Genomic DNA, 22,379 nt, shown 5'->3' on the forward strand with positions numbered 1-22,379 from the left:
CAAACATATCACACTATAATGGATAAATGCAAGAAACTAAGCTCTGCCATTTATGATGAAGAAAATAACAAAAACTTAAATTGGCTCGTGATAACTATGTATATAAAAATTTCAACTTAAGTGATCATGATTAACAAATGGAATATCAAAATATCAAACAATATCTGTATGGCCTTAGCAAATGACATTAACTAGTTGCATTAAGTTGGTGTGCCTCAAAGAGTTTAACAAAAAAATCTCTTATGTTGGTTTAGATTTTAGAAGTTATGATCGAAGCACCAACAAACCAATATGATCGCCGGGGACACGTCAAATGTAAAATGGGTACCCTACGTGTCCTAGAATATCTACACTGTGTTTGAGAAAAAGAAATATAATAAAGATGGACAAGTACTAAGCCATGTTTGACACGTGTTCGGGGAGAGTCATATCATGTCCGTAGCCGTCACATATTGTCCATCGACAGTTGAGTCCAGTAGCAAGAAAAGAGCAAATTTTAGTAACAAAGCATCATCAAGAGCACCAAAACACAGCATGTAACATTCCCATTCAAAAATCGAAACAACATGGAGAGTACAGAGCACCATTAATCCCTTTAGGGCCACGCACACTACCAATTCATAAATGAAATAATCCAAAGAAGACAAGACTCCAGCAGAAAACAAAGCAGCAACAAGTAACATTCCCATTCCAAAACTATAACTAGCAGAATTCAAAGCAGCAGCAAGCGGGCAGCATTGCCATTCCAAAATAAAAGCAACATTGAAACAAGTTGAATTCTATTTGGACCCAAAGAGTACTCTCCAGCCCAATCAATTTTTCTCAAAACACCCATTTAATAGGAATAGCACATCAAGAGTTAAGTCTAAAAAGTACATATATTTAATAGGAGTACATCAGAGGTATTCTCAAGAGTACATGAGAAACGAAACCTACATAATAGGAAGCCTCCAGTAAATTTTCCAAGGAGGAAAAGAATAACAAAAAAAGTAGATTGCATGGCTTTTGATTATGGTCAAAATGGTTTTCTGTGTATGACATGGAGCAGAGTGTGACATACAAATCTGAAAGTATAATGGGCCTACTCTGTTTTAGTTTTATCTTTTTGCAACAATGGTATTGTAGTCCCTATTTGAATGTGAATGTTCTACACTTCTAATACACGTGCTCTCTTATCCTTTGCGCTAAGGCAATTTTGTGCTAGATATATATCATTTAGTTCTCGCATAGTCGTATGGCAAAGTTTGTGATGTGAGATGGCTATTCAATTTCAGTCAGGTACATTGGCCCTCAAAATTGTGAATGCAACTGAAGGTACAGCCATACTTTGGCTTTCCAATATGAAACTGAAGGTACCTGTTCCAACTGATGTTCTCGACCCTTTGTTCCAACGAGTGCAAGTTTGAATTAGTGTTGTGACTGGTAGATTGTGGATGTGGTTGCTGCTCCATAGCTGATTCATTTCCAACGTTTAAACCATTATTTCCTGTGAATAAATTTCAGTTTTAACACCCAATAATGTAGTTGCAGTAATTGAGTTTTAGTATCATCACTTAACACTTAATTTCAACATTGACAGAGGTAAATTTATGCCTTAAAACTATATTTCCAGCAACTAACAAGTGGTAAGAGCTATACGTAAATGACCATAGCATAACCCGCAACATATTCCTTGTTGCCAACAGACCAAAATGAACCCAAAGCTAGAGTCAACATCACCTTATTCAATCGAGCCCCAAAAGAGTCAACATCTTCAGAGGAAGAACTCATTCCATCCTCACCGTCAGCCAGTTGATACCCCTCGTCATCATCAGCAGTACAGTTCATCATGTGCTTTCCTTTTCTAGTAGTCATACTTTTCAACCAAACATAAAATGCAATGAATGTTGAGTGGACAAGGTCAGGATAAGATTGAACAAAAAACCGACGCATCAATACAATGGAGTAGTCATGGAAAATACATGCATAATAACTACAGAAGATTTTCTCTTCCTTTCTCACTCCTTCCTCCATTTGAGTGGAATCACTTGTCATTGTTATTAAAATAATTTTCACAAACAAAAGCTCCAATGTTTCACACTCACACAATGCAGAAAGAAAGAGAAGGACATCACCTATTTCGGTGACATATGCAACTACCCATCAGTATATCAGTATTGATGAAGTCTGTCATAGATATGGGACAAAAAAATTCTATCATCGGCCTGGTTACACTACCAAAGCATCTTCAATAATAATATACAACGCACAGTAATAAATTGGTAAAGTATACAATCGGACTGCAAAGAAGAGTTCGTAACGGCACTACGCTATAATGCTATGATGAAATGCAAAGACAGATCTTGGCCACCATGGTACTATTGGCTACTTATCGGCATACTTGATATACTTAGAAACCTGAATGATAGAACCATAAGACTAATAATCAAACATTATGAGAAAGAATATAACCACTCATAAGTCTTGAAATTGTTGGGAATCCATAACGCAGCGGAATATATAAAATAACTAAACATAAATGTGGAAGATAACAAAAATATAAACATTCCGGAGATGTACGACCCTAAGGCCGCACAGAGCTCCCAAGGAGCACAAGTACCTTAAACACTCAACAAGCTAATCTTTATTTCAATACTCTTTAACTTTTCTACTTACCAACTCCATAGACCAAAGCCCATTTATATAGGGCACAAACATATCGCTTGGACTCTCAATACTTAATACATTCATGTATCTCCACACACACATATACCAAGATACATGAATGTGACTCTTCGATAACCTTAATACATGAACCATGCGTTAGACAACTCTATCCTAAATAATAAATCTAAATTATCTCCAACAGAAATATCTAAATGAAGCATCACAAGATAGAGAACCACATGATAAATGGTAAAACACTGATGCATGGGAACTAAGCGTCGGACGGCCAGCAAACTGAAAAAGCATTCGAGTAAAGAAGCAATGGAATGGTTTGAGAATTTATCCCACAAAAAAGATGGGATATAAGAATAAATTTTCTGAACAAAACTCTTTAGGCTTCATTGTTAGGGTATACATTGAAACTCATGGCCAACAGCATATATAACATTGAGAAAAACAAGGCAAATTCATAAGTTCCCCCAGGCGAATGAGGTGGTATAAGCATAAGTTTCTCCAAAAATTAAAAAAAAAAAAAGATCTTTAGGGCTTCCTTGTTTTGGTTCCCAAAATTCAACACTTAACAGCATCATATTGCACTAGAAAAATGGCAGGTAGACATCTTATAATGAAGACAGTGACACTATCTTTTCTACAAAAAGAATAAACTAATGAACACGCCAACAGCCTCATAAATAACCCTGTGATCTCCCTCAACAGTCCATGGAACAAGGAAGATCCCAGCCTCAACATCAGCAGCTTTAGAGATCAATACTTAATAACTTGTTTCATCCTTCAAGATTAGAAACTTGAAGCAGGCACAAACCGAGATTTGTAAAATATACCTCAAAGGAACCAGATGTCACACCCTTCTTTCAGTTTTCCAATTCTGCCATCAACAATTTGTCATGCGCCTCTTCTAACTGCAAATAATACATGTAGAACACACACATCCCAAAAATAATTGCATAAACACCATTTTGCAAATAAATAAATAGAATACAAGCAGGATAGTATGGGAAAAAAGGGTAACCAACTTGGGCAGCAGTTGCTTCATCCCTTCTCTCCTGTGCATCCTTGCGTTTTCTTGCATATGCCTCATTGACCACCTCAAATCCTGCAATGGGGCTCACACCAAGCACCTGAAAAAAAGTATTAAAAAGGGAGAACTTGATGAAGCAAACGAATCGCTCAACGTAACACCATCTGAAACTACCTCATACGGGGTTGAAGTTGCCTTCGGAACTTGAACTTCCTGCGGTTCCTGCGGCCGACGAAGCAGCACAAACCACTCTTATATTCAGTTGAGAGGTTCTACCAAACTTGACGTGTATCAAGGTAATAAGTAACTTGCTACAGAGAAACCTGATAAACAAACTAAAGGAGTATCCTTTCAAGTGATGAGCACGCATATATGTGTCTGATTGCATAATTTATACATCATAATGATAATGTCATACAAAATCTCCTAGTTACTGTAAACTTTTGTGGAGCCAGTTGAAAATTGGTCCCGCTAGATCCCAATTGGAAAGGGCAATGAATAACTGTCCCAATTGAAGAATGTTTAAGGTTACCAACTTAAAAAGAAAAACTTTCCGAGAAAAAATTTAGGAGAACACATGCAATACATTAATTTCGGCTTTTTTAGCACTCAAATACGATTCTAAAACCCTATGCACGGTGAAACATCTAGAAAGAAAAGTGAAATCTCGAAACCCATAACTCTGAATAGAGAGAGGGGATTTGAGGTTCAGAGAGATCGAAACCCAGAACTAACTCCGTGCCTGTGTGTGCTCCAAATCGCCTGACGGCCACACAGAGAGATCGATCAGGAAGAAACCGTGTGTACCTGCGAGAGGTGAGAGATCGACGACCAGCGAAGATGCCGATGAGAGGCCGACGACGACCAGTGAAGATGCCGATGAGAGACCGACGACGATTAGGAAGAAATTAGGACTTGGAGCTTTTCGTTTGAGGGGTCTTCGTTGGGGGCTGAGACTCAGAGAGTACTGATGTGGAGTCTGGAGGAAATTTAGGAGGGTAGTTCAAAAGGAAGCGAAAAAATAGGTGGGAAATAAGTAGACGACGTCGTTTTAGGAGGGATGAGATTTCGCTGAGTGTTTCTGGAATAAATAATTGACGTGCATAACCCGACTAAAAACGGCATTTTTTAAATTAAAGCCGGTTATAGTCCTTTTTACCGGCATTTTATATCTAATGCCGTTTTTAAGGTGATTTTAACCGGCATTACTATTAATGCCGGGAATAACTAGTTTTACCGGCATTTTATGAACCGCCGATAAGAAAAATGCCGTTAAAGCCACATTTCCTTGTAGTGCGTGTCGGTGCAGAATCCGTCAAGTAGCAACAGTAGTAATGGAATTGGTTCGAACTCAAAGGAGGAGGGACCGAGATCGGCAGTCGTGGTTCAGTCAGAGTTCAAACGGAGGGCTTCGAAAATTGGGCTCGGGATCCACTAGACGTCGCAGAAGCTGGCGAAGCTCCTCCGCCGACAAATCGGAGAAGGGCGTGACGCCGTGCACCTCAATGGGGTCCAGCGCCTGGTGCTTCGCTGCCCTGACCAGGTTCTTGGCGAATATCCCAAGGCGGCGCACATACTCTTCCCTCGTCGAGTACTCCTTTCCCTCATGAAGCTCTGGAAGCCCCTAAGAGCATCTCCAACCCATACTCTATTCCTCCATTTTAGAGTATGAAATTCCTCCAATCCATCCTCTCAAGCTTCCTCTATTTGAGAGGATGGAATTTTGATCCTCCATATTTAGAGTATGGGAGAAAATATGGAGGATCTCCTCTAAAATCGCTTTATGAATAAATAGAGGGTATGTTGTTGGAGTAAATAGGAATAGTGATTTCCTCTAAAATCACTTTATGAATAAAATAGAGTATTTTGATACTCTCAAATAGAGTATTGGATTGGAGATGCTCTAATAAAAGGGGTATTTTAGATACTTCACTTAATTAGATAGGGCTTATTTGGAATAGAATTGACATGCGACGGGGTTAGAAGGAAATCCCTCGACAAAATTGGGCCAACCCCAAATTTCTGCACACGATTCTTACAAAATTTTCTCTATCTCTCTTCACTCATTACTCTAAAAACCACTCTCAAAACCCAATATTGGTTTATCACTAATATTTAGGCCTTTAACCAACGTTCGTTTTATCTCCCCTCACTCAAACATAATTTGTTTTTGTATGGGACTTTGAGGGAGGTTTTATCAATCCCTTTAGCCCTCTGGGCTTTAACCAACGTTCGTTTTCTGTTCTTTTCACCTATCTTTCGGGACGATTCGTTAGATGTTGGTTAATATATGGGAAACTAGCACATTTGTTGAATGTATGATGAATCGATTTTTTTTTTTTGCTAAGCATTTCTTTTACGACTATGGCACCTCCCATGCCCATTGAATAATAAAAGTAGCAAGGACAGGCATAGCGTTGATTGCCCATAAAGTTTACTACTAATACGGTAAATTTTGGCTTGAATTTACCAAAATTCATTGGATTTGGATTACAGTTCAAATTTCATTGGATTTGGATTACCGTATATTTGGCTTCTGCTCTCTCAAACGTAGTCTCGTATACTTGAACCCTCCAAACAAGCCCCAATCTACGCAACCACTGCCCACGTTTATCTCAAACAAAAGCTAACAAAATACTCCGTACTTTATAGAAGTATCTAAAGGCGCAAAGACACATTAATTGGAATATAACATAGTCTAAACTTAAATAAATTAGAATATAATCTCCACAAAGCATGGGTTAGCATTTAGAGATATTTTTTTTTATTTCATCATAGTAGGCAACATTTACATAGATGTACATTGCCTATTATGTGAGAATAAAGATATGTATTTATTAGAAAAACATTCTCTGTATCTTTGAAAAAGAAATGATTTGATGGCTAAAAATTTAAAGGAGCTAATCTAACAGTTATAGAGATTGTTCTCATTTATATGCTTAGACATCTTCAACCAAAACGGCTCTCCTTTATAATAATAACTTAGAGAGAGACCGGGTTTCCTGTGCTATAAGAGCATCTTCAAGAGAAGAAACAAAATTTTATATCAAATAGGAGCATATACTTTGGTGATCTCCCATGTGGCAAGTTGAAATTTTTAAATTTTTTTTATCATGTTTTTTAAACTTTAAAAGACCCACTTTGTCCAAAAAATAAACAATTTACCAATAATAATCATAAATTAGATGAGGTGGCAATTTAGAGAGAGAGAGAGAGAGAGAGAGAGAGAGAGAGAGAGAGAGTTGCTTATATGACTCTCCCATGACACGCATATGACTCCCACCATTGCCTTCCACTATCCCACTACTGGTGCACCAGACACTCTGTTTCCCTCTTTCACAATACTTTCTATCTTTCATCCACCTACTAATTTGATCGTCAGAGGATCCACGACTAGGAACACTACCGGTCCTTGGACTTGTTTTGCAAGGAATCCTTCTTGGAATCCTTCTCCAAGATTCTCAGGGTCAAGGTTATCATTCAAACTTGGTGAGAGTCTTATCGAAGTGCTCGGATCAACCATCTAGATTTTGTTGACATCTAACAGATTTGTTAGAAGTAATTCGTAGTTATCCTAATAATTACAAGAAATAAGTCTCTTGTTAAATTTTGTAACAGAAAATAATTTAATAGGTACCGTATAAGTTTTGTCATGGTCAAACAAAGAGAAGATTATGAAGAAAGAAAAAAGTTTTCTCGATATCAAAATGTTCCAACAATCAATTCTATGCATCCACACGATTCACTCAATCAGACATGAAACACCTCAACCAGCACTCGAATCTCCTTAATCTAGAAACTAAATTAATGCGGGCACTCAAATTCACATATTTGACCCATTCTTCTTTTTGGAAAATTTCCATTAATACTTGTGGTCCTTTACCTTAATCAATGTGATCGCATGCACCTATATATCACACAGTACAAGGGGAAGTCTGACCACAAATTTGTATGCACAAATCCGAACACAAATATCTTTCGATGAACGTGAATCTCTATGAAATTACGAGATCTACGTATATCGAATAGTTTTGAGGCATTACTCCCTCCGTCTCCATTCTTTAGTTATTTTTGGGAGTCCGTGGCACTTTTCAATTGATTATGTCTTGAAATTTATAATTTTGTAGGTGATTTTGAAAATATAATTTAAAAGAATTCATTGAGATCTATCAAATAAGATCTATATTACATATAAATAGTATTACCAATTAAAAGTTATAATTAGTTTTTTATCTGGTTGAAATAAGACGAGGGACAAAAGAATAGGAGCAGAGGGAGTATCTTGCAGTTGACTATGACCAACTTGGCACCAAGAACTTGGTTGCCACTGTTGACCAAGACAACATAATCAACGTTAATTTGTGCATGCGCAATGAAAAATAACTTGGCTTTTCCTTCCAAATTCTCATTGATTTCCCATCTGGGCTCCCGGGATGGGGATGCTGCCAAGCAATTCATGCAAAGTCGGTGCAGAGTGGTCGATTCAGCTGCTCATTTCAACAATCGATAGCTCGGATCTTAATCGAGCAATAGATGATTTAGGTTTGTATACGCTCAGATTCAATCCGAGCCATTCGAGATTAACAGTTGGATCGGCCAGTCTGCATCGCCTTGCAAAAAAGCCCGCTCGGCAGCATCCTTTGTTCTCTCCGTCCCTCCACCCTCTTTAAATAGTTCCATTCTGGACTTGTTGAGACTCTAAAACTCAGCCATGCATCCTTTATTAGCCTTCACCTTCGTTCATCTTCTACTTCTAATCTCTCCAACAAAAATCGAAGCCGATGGTTTCACCGTCGACCTCATCCACCGCGACTCCCCCCAGTCTCCCTTTTACGACCCTTCGATCAGCAAATCGGACCGCCTCGCCAACGCCATTCGACGCTCGTTCTCCCGTGTCGCTCGCTTCAACGAACTCTCTCGGTACACCCCGAACAACGACATACAATCCCCGCTATTTCCCTCCGGCGGGGAGTATCTGATGAAATTATCCATCGGAACCCCGCCTCTAAAAACGACCTTATTGGCCGATACCGGTGGCGACCTCTCGTGGACGCAGTGCCGGCCTTGCGTCAAGTGTTTCAAGCAAAATTCCACCATTTTCGACCCCAAGAAATCTTGGACCTATAAAGAGTTACCATGCGGATCTCAGCCTTGCAAAGCGCTACGTAAATCTACTTGTAAGGGGGCAGGTAAAAATGGTACTGCTAGAATTTGCGAGTACAGATATGGGTATGCGGACAAATCGTACACTATTGGAGATGTAGCTACGGATACGTTCACTTTCGGGTCTAGTTCGGGTAGGCCCGTTTCTGTCGGGAAAATAGTTTTCGGGTGCGGTCACAATAATGGAGGCACCTATAATGCGGCCACCACCGGGGTAATTGGCCTCGGTGGTGGTTCCCTCTCACTAGTGAGGCAGTTGGGCGACTCCATCGGTGGCAAATTTTCCTATTGTTTGGTTACGAATGTCGATGATAAATTCACGAGTAAAATCAGCTTCGGAGACAAGGCGGTGGTTTCCGGGCCGGGCGTGGTCTCGACTCCGTTTGTGTTCAAGGGGAAATTCAACTATTACTATCTCACGCTGGAGAGCATAATTGTGGGAAACAAGAGGTTGGGTTACGAGACGAAAATGCCCCCGGACACGAGATCCGGTTCCGTCAGCGGAGAGGGTAATATCATCATCGATTCAGGGACAGTTTTGACATTTTTACCAAGCAGAATTTTTGCGAATTTGGAATCTCATTTGGGCAAAGTGATCAAAGAGCAACCAATGAAGGACCCAGGTGGGGTTTTCAAGCTATGTTACAGAGATGATAATATTGATCATTACCCTTCACTGACATTCAAATTCAAAGGGGCAGAAGTGGAATTGCCTGCACTGATTACGTTTTTCCAGGTTGGGAAGCTGTTGTGTTTGGCGATGGCCCCTACTGATGACGTGGCTGTTTTTGGGAATTTGTCTCAGGAGAATTTCTTGATAGGTTATGATCTTGTGAAGAAACAAATTTCTTTTAAGCCAACTAATTGCAGCAAAAACAAACTAGCTAGTTGAGGTTAATGGTGGAAATCATCAAATACTATAGAAATTAATAAATGTGACATAGGAAACATAATCACTCAACAGAAGTGAATCAATTATCATTCCAGTAAATTCTATTCCATGCTACATGGAATCGGTAATGTATTCATATGTTCTTTTTTAAGTTAAGCGGTAAGAAAATTATATTTGACAATAACAGGTCCGCAACAACAGAATCAAGTCTAATGCATCCCTTCTGACGAGAAACTCCTTGCATATATGCCTACTACCACAAGAACATCAAATTGGGTTATGGGTTCGAGAGATGAGTACTTACGCAACTCTAGCCATGGAAACCCAACACCGACGGAATCCTTCTTTGCTTAATTAGGGTTTCATTCGTTGCAACAGAAGGTGCGGATGATTCAATTTGTGATCCCGTTGAACTGAACTCCGTTAATCTAGCGTTAATGATAGAATAACAATCCTACCCTCAGGAATCAAAATTAGTCATAGGTTTCATTTGGGGTAAATTCGGAAGCCACAGAATGCAGGAGGATTATGGCTAAAGGGTCTAATTGGGTTTATCAATACAGTTGTGGAGTACAATGGAGTAGTAAGAGAAAAGAGTGGCAAGCCATGCCACAACGTATAAAGGCAAAATTACCCTTACTATTTACTGGGTATTTTATACAGTATATTTAGGTCTTTCTTTACTTAATCAAGAAGAAAAGCCTTTTCTGTAATTTAAGGGATATATGTATGAGTTTTGGGTATTTTAGATCCTCCTAGGAGAAAACGCTTTTTCGTAATTTGAGGGATATGCCCTTTTTCGTAATTTAAGGGTACTGAATATCTCTCCCTCTCTCTTGTTTTCAGTTACTCCCATTTCGCCCCTCGTTGAATCTCTCTCTCTCTCTCTCTCTCTCTCTCTCTGAATAAAACGAAAAGGAGAAAGAAAAATGTCTCAATGAAGATGCCTGTACTCCATCTAAGACACATATAATGCGAATTCGACGAAAAACAAAGAACAATGTTGGTAGCTTTTCGTTTATTCTGTGACTAGAAAATCCATTAGCACCAGGTGTTAGTAATACAAATGGAAACTTCCAAGCGCACAGGGTGTTTGCTTAAATGTCTCAACGAATATGCTTTATTTTTTCTAATTCTTAGCGATACACTCGTTTTCGTACTTTGTCAGATGATCAATCATGATGAGGCTGTATGATGGGTGCAAGGTGATATTAAAGATCCAAAATTTCAGGAGAATTCTATCCTATGTTGGGGTTTTTTTGCTTCAGCGCGCTCATAACCTATGCTTATACGAGCTATACGTGAGTGGAATACTTTTCCAAATCACCAATTTTGTATCACTGTTCTATTTCAGCTCATATGTGGCAAGATATGATTCAACTGGGTTCTTTGATCATATTATTGTTTCAAAACATGAAACCCATCACGAGCATCCAACCAAGCAGTGATTTAGTGTGAATAGTAGCCCGCCGACATATAGCATTTCTTATATTCATTTTCATATATTTTCCTACATTTAACCCCTCAAAATCGGCAAGTGGAGTGGAGTGCAGTTGGTGCCTCTCTTATACTCCAATGCACATGGGCAGGGTTTGATTCCCGTAAGCATCCCTCCCCCGTCCCAAATCTCTTAGGATAGAGTATATTAGGTTTAACGAATGACAAAACCCCCCTCAAAATCGATAAAAATGATTTACATACTCTACAAAAATTGGAGATCGAGTTGCTGTTACTAACTTGTACTTGTATGTGTTTATTTTTGGTAACTTAAGTTTCAATAAAGCAACCGATTTTAGGAGTAAAGGGGCATTCCCCAGAAATTGCCTTACTAGCTAGCAGTAGCAATCACATAATAGAAAACAAGAGCATAGCACAAGTAGCACATTAACCACATGCACTTGGAGCTTACAACTTGCAGTCTTAGTACTCAACACAATCATATGGGAAGAGAAAAAATACAACGACATCCTCACCCGAAAGGCATCAATGGCTTGTTCCAACAATCATCAACACGAAACGGAAATGCCACAATTCAAAATTACAACTTACTCAACACAATTTGAACTCCCTTTTGTGGGCGAACTGTATTAATCTGGATTGGATCGTGAACATAATTTGGAGACAAAGTGAACTTGTAGCGCTGTAGAATCATGGAGAGTGCAATCTTGGCTTCGTTGACTGCAAAGTTTAAGCCCACGCACATTCGAGGACCGAAACCGAATGGAATAAATCCTGTAGTGTTGTTATTAGTTGCTTTAGCCACTCCTTCTGCGAATCTCTCTGGCTTGAAGAGGTGAACATCTTGTCCCCATATCTCAGGGTCATGGTGGAGTGCTGGAAGTGGAATGTTCAACTCTGTGTTGGCTGGAATAATCAAGTTTCCCAATCTGACTTCCCTTTCAACTCTTCTCATCAAATTGGTAAATGGTGCATACAGCCTCAGAGTTTCATTTAGGATCATGCTCATCTATAAGATACAAATAAAATGAGGAAAAAGAGAAACGTTATGTTCTACATTGAACATTAACGTAAAATTGGCTTTTTGGCATTTCAAATTCTGCCCGACTTACATCTATTGTCAATGGCGGCGACCCACGTGTTTCAATTGAATGGTTTGAGCTATTTAAATTTTAAGTGTATTTTGATCAGATTGAGCATTCTTTTTCGTTGTTCTGTATATTGGCTTACTTAGGATCTTTGGATTTCTAATGAGAATTACAATCAGCAGTCGTAGGGTAAGGTCCAAAGAGTCTCTTGAGAGTTACAGAACATTGGTAGATCACTAACTTCTTTACCCTTAAACTGATATTCTTCTGCTGATCGCTGCTCATCGATGCGAATACATGGATGTAGACCCAGAGGCAACCAAGTCCATCCTTGTGTTTTTATGCATTTTATCCGTTTTTAGTGTTTCTTATGTCCTTATATTTCTACTCATCAATATTGATAATTGAGGAAAGAGTATGACACCAATAAATTTAACCCTTTAAATGGACCACCCGTTCTGTTAAAAAAGAAGAAGAAAATCTTATGGGATCAGTTGATACGGAGTTTTCGGAATTTTAGTCCTATTTTAAATGGACCACCCGTTAGTAGGGGTTGGTCCTCAGAAATTAATTGAAGTTAGTAAGCTCATTCGGATGGCCAACAACCTTACATATCAAGATAAAAAGACGATGATACGAGAGTTAAATGATGCTTACAGTCTTTAATCTCGCAATACCCTCTGGATTTGGGATCTCTTGGCCAAACAGTTCAATCACCTCCTTCCTGGCCTTCTCTTGCCAATCTGTGTGGATTGCTAGAAGGAAAATGCTCCAAGCTAATACCCCATTTGTTGTTTCTTGTCCAGCCAGGTAGAAGTTCTTGCACTCATCCGCCATATCATCAATTGAAATTCTATTCTTCTCATCAGGATCATGATTAGCCTTTATAAGGGATCCAAGAAAATCACTACCGTAGTTGCTTTCTTCTCCTCTCGTTATTTTCTCTTCCCGTTTGTCGATCATCCCTATAATGGCTTCTCGAATTGCTTGTTCTATTTTATCAGACTCAAGATCATCACGCGATTTGAAAAACTTCCTGCAAATAGAAGTTGATAAATTGACATATATACTCAAGTTTGGCAATAGCTTCTAAGTCAGTTCGTTTCAAAATCTTTTCAAATTTTCTTCTCAGAATATAGAGAGAGCGAGGGGAGCCTACTCAATGCCAGGCAGGCGAATCCTAAAACTATTCCTTGCTGCAATCATTCCCAATTTCGTTAACGTGTCAAAGATGTTCTTGCCTTCCAAGTAACTACTCCCAAAAGCTGTTCGAGAAATAACTTCTGCTGTCAAAAGCCTAAACTCTTTATATACGTCAATCTCCTTCTCTTCATTTTGCCTCCATTTTTCTAGCATTGTTTCCACACTCGCTATCATTGCTGGAATCATCCCCTGCATAAACACAAAGGCCAAGGCCTTCTTTGAAACTTTTGTATCTAAAAAATAACAATATATTGCGTGCGCGTAGTTCTCCGTAAATTAAGATAATAGGTTACAAGACTGTAAGATTCTAGATGGAGCCCATACTCCACAAGATGGAGCAGTACTAAAAATAGAAAGTGTTTACCTTCAAGCTCTCTGCATAGAAAGCATGGTTGGCTATTTTGCGTAGCTTCGACCATCTTTTTCCTTCTGATAGTACGATCCCATCTCCTAGTAACTTCTTTGAGAACACGTCGACCTTTGCTTTGATATACGTTCCATCTTTATTGTTGAGTATCTCTTTAATCAACTCAAATTCAGTGACAACCAATTGGGCTTGAGGTCCATGCCAAATTAGATAATTTTTCCCTGTTGCAATAGTTTGATTTACAAAAGAAAATATAAAAAGCTTAACTTAGTTATCCTGAATTCCGGATTATTGACAAGCCTTCTCTAAATGTTACTCCCGTCCTTTTATTCCCTTTGCCGCTCAATTTTCATGGTTTGCAGTCATTATTAAATACTGTATTTCACAGTTCGCAGCAAGTGGTTCTTTAACTTTATCTCCGAACATTTCATTCTTTGTCGAAATGCATTGGCGATCACACAATCATATCTCAAAATTAATGTCACTACTACAATAAATCATAAAGATCACAGTAATTGGCCGTGATTGTAAGTTTTTCATCACACTCCTGCTACCGTGATAGATCTAAGTGTGATTGTAAGTCACTTTCTTTTATCATAGTTATAAACCGTGATTGAAAGAGAGAAACAATCACGGCCAAAAGGCATGATCGTTTCTCTTTTATCACGGTTATAAACCGTGATTGAAAGTTCAAAATGATCACACCACCATAAACAAAGATGAAAAACCATTGCGCGTGATCTTTTCTTTGTATCTACTAAACCATCTTTTCTTGTCATTGCCAAGTTTCGAACCCACGCACTCTTAGTTAATTTCCCAAGCCCTTACCACTAAGCTAGCCAAGAACTTCTGTTACATTAGGAAAACAAAAATATTTATATTTACTTCCTAAAGTGTGAAAACTTTTTTTTTCCCTTAAAATTTTTTGAATTTTTTGAAATGCAATTAACATGATATTAAAATATATAAAATACATATATAAACATTGTTTAAAAATTTTTAAAAATACGACAACAGATCTTTTGCCAATCAAAATTAATTGTTGGTCACCAAAAAATTTTCTTGGGGCAAAAAAAAAAGTTTACCTAATGTGTCAAACGTATACTTAGAAGATATCCAAAATAACTAAATTTCATTACTACAATAAACTATAAAGATCACGGCTCGCCTAGGTGAAAATCGGGCACTAGCGCAATAGTTCGCCCATCGTCGAAGAAACAACTAGGCACTGGTGGAACCTAGTTGTGGGATTTGTCTTCTCTCTCACTCTCTCTCTATCTCTCTTTGGGCATGAAGATGAATGAAACGTAAAGATTTTTTGGGATGAGCGTAATTAGGGCTTATCTTCTTACCTTTTGTAAAAAAAAAAAAAACTTTTCGAAGTTCTTAAACGATATCGTTTTTTCACATAACTTTTCAAAGTCTGCTTAAATAAGTACTAGCCCGCCCACGTGGAAATTCAGACTGCGCGCCTAAATAGGTAAGCTTTTTATCTCACTGCAAGAGTGAGATTATTTATCTCACTTTTTTTTTGCGCTAAAGTTTTTTATCACGCTACAAGGGGGAGGTCATTTCTCTTTTATCTCGCCACAAGAGCGAGATCTTTTATCTCATTCTTTTCCGCCCTAAAATCTTTTATTACGCCACAAGGGTGAGATCTTTTCTCTTTTTTATCATGCCACAAGGGTGAGGTCTTTTTTCTTTTATCTTGCCACAAAAGCGAGATCTTTTATCTCATTTTTTTTTCCGCTCTAAAATCTTTTATCACGCTGCAAGGGTGAGGTTGTTTTTCTTTTATCTCACTGCAAGAGCGAGGTCTTTTATTTCGTGCTAAAACCCACTTTTTATCTCAGCTTTGGACTTAAACTGAGATAAAAAATTTTAAGCACTACTTTTTATCATGCTTTCACTGAAAATCGTGATCTTTGTGAATCTCCTTAGCGTGACGCATATCTATTATTGTAGTAGTGTGTGTCGGTTCAAATTAAGCTTGTGTGACTACCAATACATCACAAACAGAGAAGGACTTGAATATTTGGAGAAATATATGTGTAAGCTGGCTTGCACACCGTGAGTAGTTATAAAAAAAATCACTGACGCCTATATGAAAGGCAAACAAAAGAATTTGATACCATATAATTGCTTCCATGCATGAATATGAGGCATAATTCTTGGGAAAACATCATGAGATGAGAAGTCCATTGCACTGCTGATGGATTCTTCTTTCATATGGATGATCTCCTTTGTATTCCCATGGAGGAATCTGTAAGAAGGGCCTTTGACTCCCTGCGATGCCATGATGTGTTGAATTCGAACTGGGGTCCACCATACTTCGTGCAATAACCTAAAAAGAACAACTAGTAGAAAGATGCAGAGACCAGTTGAAAGGAAGGTTATAATCATGTCTCCCCTACCCTGCACAACCAAACACAGCCTTAATTTTCCTTACTAGCCTTTAGAGCGCATCTCAGCACACCAAATTTGTTGCCTTTGATAGATTTTGGGTGCTATAGCAGAATTATAATTAGAAAATACCAAACTAATGTTAATCCATCTTCTCTCTCTACAAATTTGTAACATGGGTACTAACTTTCAAACACTACGTATAATCTTCCATTGATTCTTTAATCATATATACAACCATACTATATGTTTATAAATAAACATGTATTATTTATATACAAAGAAAACATAAATATTATGTATATGCAAACACAATATATAAGTAATATCTACAACATATATTTAGGTTACGCGTAAAATATATAGGTTACAATATATAAGTAATACCAACTAGGTTACAAGTTCAAGTATAAATATATACACGCACCAAACTTCTAATGGGGGATCCCTCATTTAACTTAGACGTGGACTTTCCATTATTAGATTATATTTTGATGATCCAAACCGTTCAAAAAAATAATAACCCAAAGCAAACTGATTAGCCTGAAAAAAAATTTAGACAATGTCAGATATATAGTACCACTGCAGTTACCTTAACTAATTAGTAATGAAAACTGAGATTCCATGCCGATTGTTATTCTGGGCTCTCTTTGTTTTCTTCTCTTCAAAGTTACATTAAAGTGGTGCTTATATAGACTTCCTTCCCACTCCTCAAAAAGAGAAATCCAACCTTTTAGAAAATAGGGTTTGAAAGTTTGAACCAACCATGCACCGTCCTCGTGCACACACGTGACACGTCTCTTTCTTTTTGTTTTGGGGGTAATAACCCCAAGGAAAACAAAAGCGTCTCCTCCTTTTATATTTGTCTTGTTCCATTTTTTTTTTATCCGGCTTATCTGCAGTCAACTGCAGAGAAGTATGTGCAGTTCAATCTGAACCATTCACCATGAAATGTTCTCTCTCCCTTTAGGTGTAGTTACTGCTTGTTTTGGTGAATGTCATGCCATAATATTGCTAGGGATGCATATGGTATACACATTTATAAACATTACATCTTTTTGCGGTAAAATGTTACGCTTCGTTACGGTGAAAAGGGGGTGCGCACTAATTGTAGCTTGAACCTAATACATGAACATATGTAGTATATATGATAATCATGGCTGTTCAAGTCAGGACGTCCGGACTTTTGCTCTAAGTCGTTGGATTGGATTTTCAATGGTCCGAATTTGCGGAAAATTTATGACCGGTCTAACATTCCGCAGATCCGAATCATTGAAAACACAAATCATTGACTGAGATCGTGGTTTGGATTTTAACTAAAATTTAAAATCCGGACATCTTGACTGTAACAATACTAATATGATAATATAGATGCATACGTGCAAGTTGCAACTAAAAGAAAAGAAACCGCTTGCGATTTGCGGGATGACAAGTAGTACAGTAGTAAACCTTTTTCTTAACAAACCATCTCTTTGCTTACGCTTGTAGACTTCAAATTACAAGTAGACACGCAAACGATCAATTTGGTTGTACAGTTGTAAATTGCGAAATACTGGGAGCACGCCTCTCGGCTACTTGCCAGACACCAGCGGCGGAGTCAGAATTTTACAAAAGCATATCGAGTATGTTGCATATATGACGACGTTTTGTTTTTTAGTCGAAAATTGCTACGCTCATGTGTGATTATTTTCGTCTATGAAAAAAATTTGACATCACAATGTAGAATAATTTTAATTTTTGACTAGATCAAATCAAAACTATTTTAGACTTTCAAAAGACATTTGTATACTAATTATACAAATACTAGTTATATCATATATAATATTAGTAAAAGTTCTGGAAGTGGCGAAGATGTGTAAGGGCCTGAGTGGGCTCCACATATCTGCGACCTCCACTGCTTATGAGAGACAAGTGTTTGGGGAGTGGCTAAAAAGTGTGTCTATGGCATGATTGCTTGTAAATTACACCACGAAATTACACCACGCTTTACTTATGCTCGTGCGCTTGTAATTACACCGTGTTCTTCCTCCTTCCTAAAGGTTGCTTGTAAATTACACCACGAAATTGCACCATGCTTTACTTACGCTTGTACACTTACAATTACACCGTGTTCTTCCTCCTCCTTGAAGGTTGCTTGTAAATTACACCATGCTTTACTTATGCTTGTACGCTTGTAATTATACCGCGCGTGCTCTTCCTCCTCCCTGAAGGTTGCTTGTAAATTACGCCACGAAATTACACCATGCTTTGCTTACGCTTGTACGCTTGCAATTACACTGTGTTCTTCCTCCTCCCTGATGGTTGCTTGTAAATTACACCATGCTTTACTCACGCTTGTACGCTTGTAATTATACAGTGTTCTTCCTCCTCCCTAAAGGTTGCTTGTAAGTTACACCATGAAATTACACCATGCTTTACTTACGGTTGTATGCTTACAATTACACCGTGTTCTTCCTCCTCCTTGAATGTTCCACCACCATCTTTTCTTACGCTTGTACACTTGTAATTAAACGCAAACAGCCAAGTCTGATTTTGTGAATTTTTTTCAGACCAAATCGGATATTTTATAAATAACTCATTGAAAACTCTCGTTTTTGACACACGTATGCTGTGCAAGGCGCGAATGCGTTTGCAAGCGTTGATTGGTTGAGTGCGGGTATGCCAAGACTTGTGGCCCATTAATTTTTAGCTCGAGAAACTCATAAATATCGGCTCAATTTAATTAATATCTAATTAAATGGCTCTTTAGCGCTAGTTTGAGATTTGGTGCCAAAAACGGGTATAAACATTACCCCCATGCCCTGATTCTTTACTTTTAGGATCAAGGCATGTATAAAAAATGAAAACTGTTTATGGCATCCAAATAAGCCTTGAATCCTATTTTAGCATATCTTCTTTTGTTTGCCTTGCCTATGGACTTATTAGGCATTAGACATCTTTCATATGTTCTTCAGGCCTTTGACAAAATCCTCTGAATTCATACCTTGGAAGGAGTCTACTGGCTATCTTTGGACAGGCCTTTCAAAGGTCTCTCTTAGAGATAAAAGCCTCAATCTACATCTTCCAAGGCCATTTAGAGTGATTGGTTGATGCTCACTCCTATATCAAAGCTGAATTTCAAGGGTGTGAATATCGTCTTTTATCAGGCCTATTTACACCAACAAAGGCCTCTGTTCAGGTCTAATCGTAGGAAAATGATTGAACCATGCAAAGGCCTTGGCAAGGACTAAAAATATATTGGAAGGACTGAACCTCCACTTTGAGCATTTATAATAGTGATTCAGTCCTATCCAAAGAGCTCAAAAAGGCCTTCAAGTATGTTGAAAGGTCTAAACTCCCGCTTGGATTGCTTATAATAGTGGTTTAGGACTAAACAAATGGCTCAAAGGGCCTTCGTCTCTGCGGAAAAGGCCTTTGTAAATCAATAGAGTCCTGTGTCCAAGCCCGGTTATAGAGAAACCATAGAACCATGAGAAGACCTAGTAAGGACTAAAAATAGATTGGAGGGCCTAAACCTCTGCTTTGAACTCGTATGATAATAATTTAGGCCTGCTCAATGAAATGAAAAGGCCTCCACCTCTGCGGAAAAGGCCTAGTAAAACTCTAATGGGGCTTACTCAATGACTGATAGGCCTTGGCCGAACATTTTAGAGATATATGTTCAGCCTTTGAAGGACTTTTCATTGGCTACTTAGCCCTTTTTACAACCATGATGTTTTTGCGTAAGTCAAGTGAATAAGACCTGCTTTTGATTTGCCCCACAAATCCAATGCTGACGTAGATCCACAACTTTAAGGCCTACCATTGGCCTATGCTTGTAATGCCTTTTGTCAATTTGGACAATGCCAAAAAAGCCTTCATTAACCGGGGGAGGAGGGGGATCTCCGATTACAAATGAATCGTGATCAAGCCCTAGAGTGCCGTCGCTTTCCTCCTCTTCATTTTGTTCCTCCTATTCTAGAACGGGTACAACATGCAATTTAGTCCTGCCCATAGGGCTAATAGTAGGTCTGGATCCTTCCTGACTTGCATCAATGATTTGCACACTGCCTAGGAGTGAATCTGGATGTGGTAGGTCTCTAGACGCTTGAGAAAGCTCTTAAGAGGAGAGAATGGTTTGATCTTTCCTCATAATAGGACTTTCTATGTTCTGGCCTATTACAGGTCTGAGATCTTGCTCCCTTTGCAATGAAATAGACCTATCTTTTTGCTCCTCTAGGCATGGAAATAGCTTATCATCCAAATTTTTTTGGAACACTCCTGAATGTTAGCTGTTGCGCTCAGATCTAAGACTGTTGCCTTGATCATTTTGATGTTTATCATCCAGACCTTGCCGCTGTTCGGGAATCCTCAAAGGGCTGAACTGAGATTTTTACCCCCCTATGCAGGACTTTTAAAAGTTAAGGACTGAGAGAAGCTTGGAGGCCTAGTGTGCTTGCTGGAAGCTTGTTAAGACTCTTGCCCCCCGAGTTCAATTCTTTGGCCTCTTTGCCCCCCGAGTATAGGGCTTTCAGAAGTTAAGGACTGAGAGAAACCTAAAGGCCTGGAGTGCTCACTAGAAGCTTGCTTAGATACATTCAAGCTTGAAGTTTGGCCTAAAGTGCTAAATTGTGATATTCGTGGTGGAATAGGAGTTGACTCCCTATCTTTGAGATTAGCCATTAATTTTTGAATGGCCTTGTTGGAGTCCTCAAGGGACTTATTGGAGTTGATTACCCATTATTTAATCTTAGGCAAAGATGCATGCAAGGGATCTATGAACTCCTGTGAGAGTTCTTCGTCAGATGCAATTGTACAAGACTGAATGCTCATATTTTCTTCAACATGGCCCTCAAAGCTCTCAATAGGAGAATCACCAAGCCCACCGTTTTGGAATTCATGTTGTTCGGGCAGGGCTGAATATATGATACTTGAATAGCCATGTGATTTGGCACTAAAAAGACGGTTTACCTCATAGCGCAAATATTGGCGATCCTCATCTTCAAACCTGTCAACTTCATCTTCAAGCCCTCGAATGACATCGTTGTAGCAGTTTTGTGCATCAAGAAACCAATCCTCTGTAGGCTTGAGTCGACGCCTCTCACAATCAAGGCGATAGCTTTCGTGTTCAAGCTTGTCAATGTACTTTTTCATCGCACCAACGAATTTCTTCTTTACAATGCCGAATCTCAACATCCAATTCAACGTATTGAATTGACATGTGAATGAATCAACGTAATGCCCCTTGAAATGACTAGGGTCCCATTGGGTGTACCAATGAAAACTATCATTTTTGACACACGTACGCCGTGCAAGGCGCGGATACGTTTGCAAGCGTTTGTTGGTTGAGTGCGGGCATGCGAAGACTTGTAGCGCCTAACTTCGGATGACGATTACCGTGAATCGTGACTTCTAACTTGTAGAGCGATTGTGTGTGATCCAAAGGATAATGATCACAAGTCGGTTCGTGATTTGCCACACTATTGTGGACTTAGAATTTTCTAGTCGTATAGAAAATGCGAAGGTCGTAAATTGTGAACTTTATTACACCGTGATAATAAAGTTTGAGTACAAATAAAAGTAAAAGGGGTGGCACAAGGGCCGGTGAATATAAGGTATTCGATAGTCTACTTTGCTAAAAGTAAGAAAATATTTTGAAGCGCTGAATTTTAATTGGTGTTGGACCCTTTTCTTCGTCTATGATTCTGCTATTTATAGGCTCGAAGGTGGTGCAGAAAAGAGAAAAGAAGTAGCCTAAATTGTGGAAGAATGGCCGAATAAATTGAGATATGGGGAGTGGTTGTATGATGACAAGTGTCCCATGTCTTTGACAATTAACTTCCCTTCTTAGCTCTTTGGATGCCAAGTGTCCATACTTGCTTGTAACTTCCAAGTAAAAACCCAACTGCTCTTGCATCGTGGGCCATTGCCCTTTTGGAACAAACACATGCCAGTTGCCACCACTCTTTTCTAAAGCTCCGAATAATAACTTCACTGTTCGGGGCTTTCACTTGGACTTAAATTAATCGGGCTTGCTCCTAATCATGAAATTAATATAGTCTATTAATTTTTAGCTTGAGAAACTCATAAATATCGGCTCAATTTAATTAATATTTAATTAAATGGCCCTCCAGCGCTAGT

General features: G+C 38.7%; 2 protein-coding genes and 1 long non-coding RNA gene across 3 annotated transcripts; 1 reads left to right on the forward strand and 2 right to left on the reverse strand.

The window, feature by feature from the left end:
* Positions 1 to 2,353: 2,353 nt before the first annotated feature.
* On the reverse strand, positions 2,354 to 3,918 carry LOC131310545 (uncharacterized). Its single transcript, XR_009195251.1, has 3 exons — positions 3,681 to 3,918; positions 3,489 to 3,566; positions 2,354 to 2,397 (listed from the first exon to the last, which is right to left on the reverse strand). It is a non-coding gene; the product is annotated as an uncharacterized LOC131310545 (long non-coding RNA).
* Positions 3,919 to 8,327: 4,409 nt separating this feature from the next.
* On the forward strand, positions 8,328 to 9,921 carry LOC131310540 (aspartic proteinase CDR1-like). Its single transcript, XM_058337614.1, has one exon. It carries the CDS (start codon positions 8,397 to 8,399, stop codon positions 9,738 to 9,740), a length of 1,344 nt encoding a protein of 447 aa, XP_058193597.1. The 5' UTR covers positions 8,328 to 8,396; the 3' UTR covers positions 9,741 to 9,921.
* A 1,542-nt stretch (positions 9,922 to 11,463) lies between these two features.
* Positions 11,464 to 17,084, reverse strand: LOC131310537 (cytochrome P450 CYP749A22-like). Its single transcript, XM_058337612.1, has 6 exons — positions 16,852 to 17,084; positions 15,989 to 16,271; positions 13,854 to 14,077; positions 13,446 to 13,678; positions 12,944 to 13,322; positions 11,464 to 12,207 (listed from the first exon to the last, which is right to left on the reverse strand). Exons 2-6 carry the CDS (start codon positions 16,257 to 16,259, stop codon positions 11,779 to 11,781), a joined length of 1,536 nt encoding a protein of 511 aa, XP_058193595.1. The 5' UTR covers positions 16,260 to 16,271; positions 16,852 to 17,084; the 3' UTR covers positions 11,464 to 11,778.
* Positions 17,085 to 22,379: the final 5,295 nt, after the last annotated feature.

This window comes from Rhododendron vialii, chromosome 12a (genome assembly GCF_030253575.1).
Source record: "Rhododendron vialii isolate Sample 1 chromosome 12a, ASM3025357v1".
In the NCBI taxonomy this organism is placed as follows: Eukaryota; Viridiplantae; Streptophyta; class Magnoliopsida; order Ericales; family Ericaceae; genus Rhododendron; species Rhododendron vialii.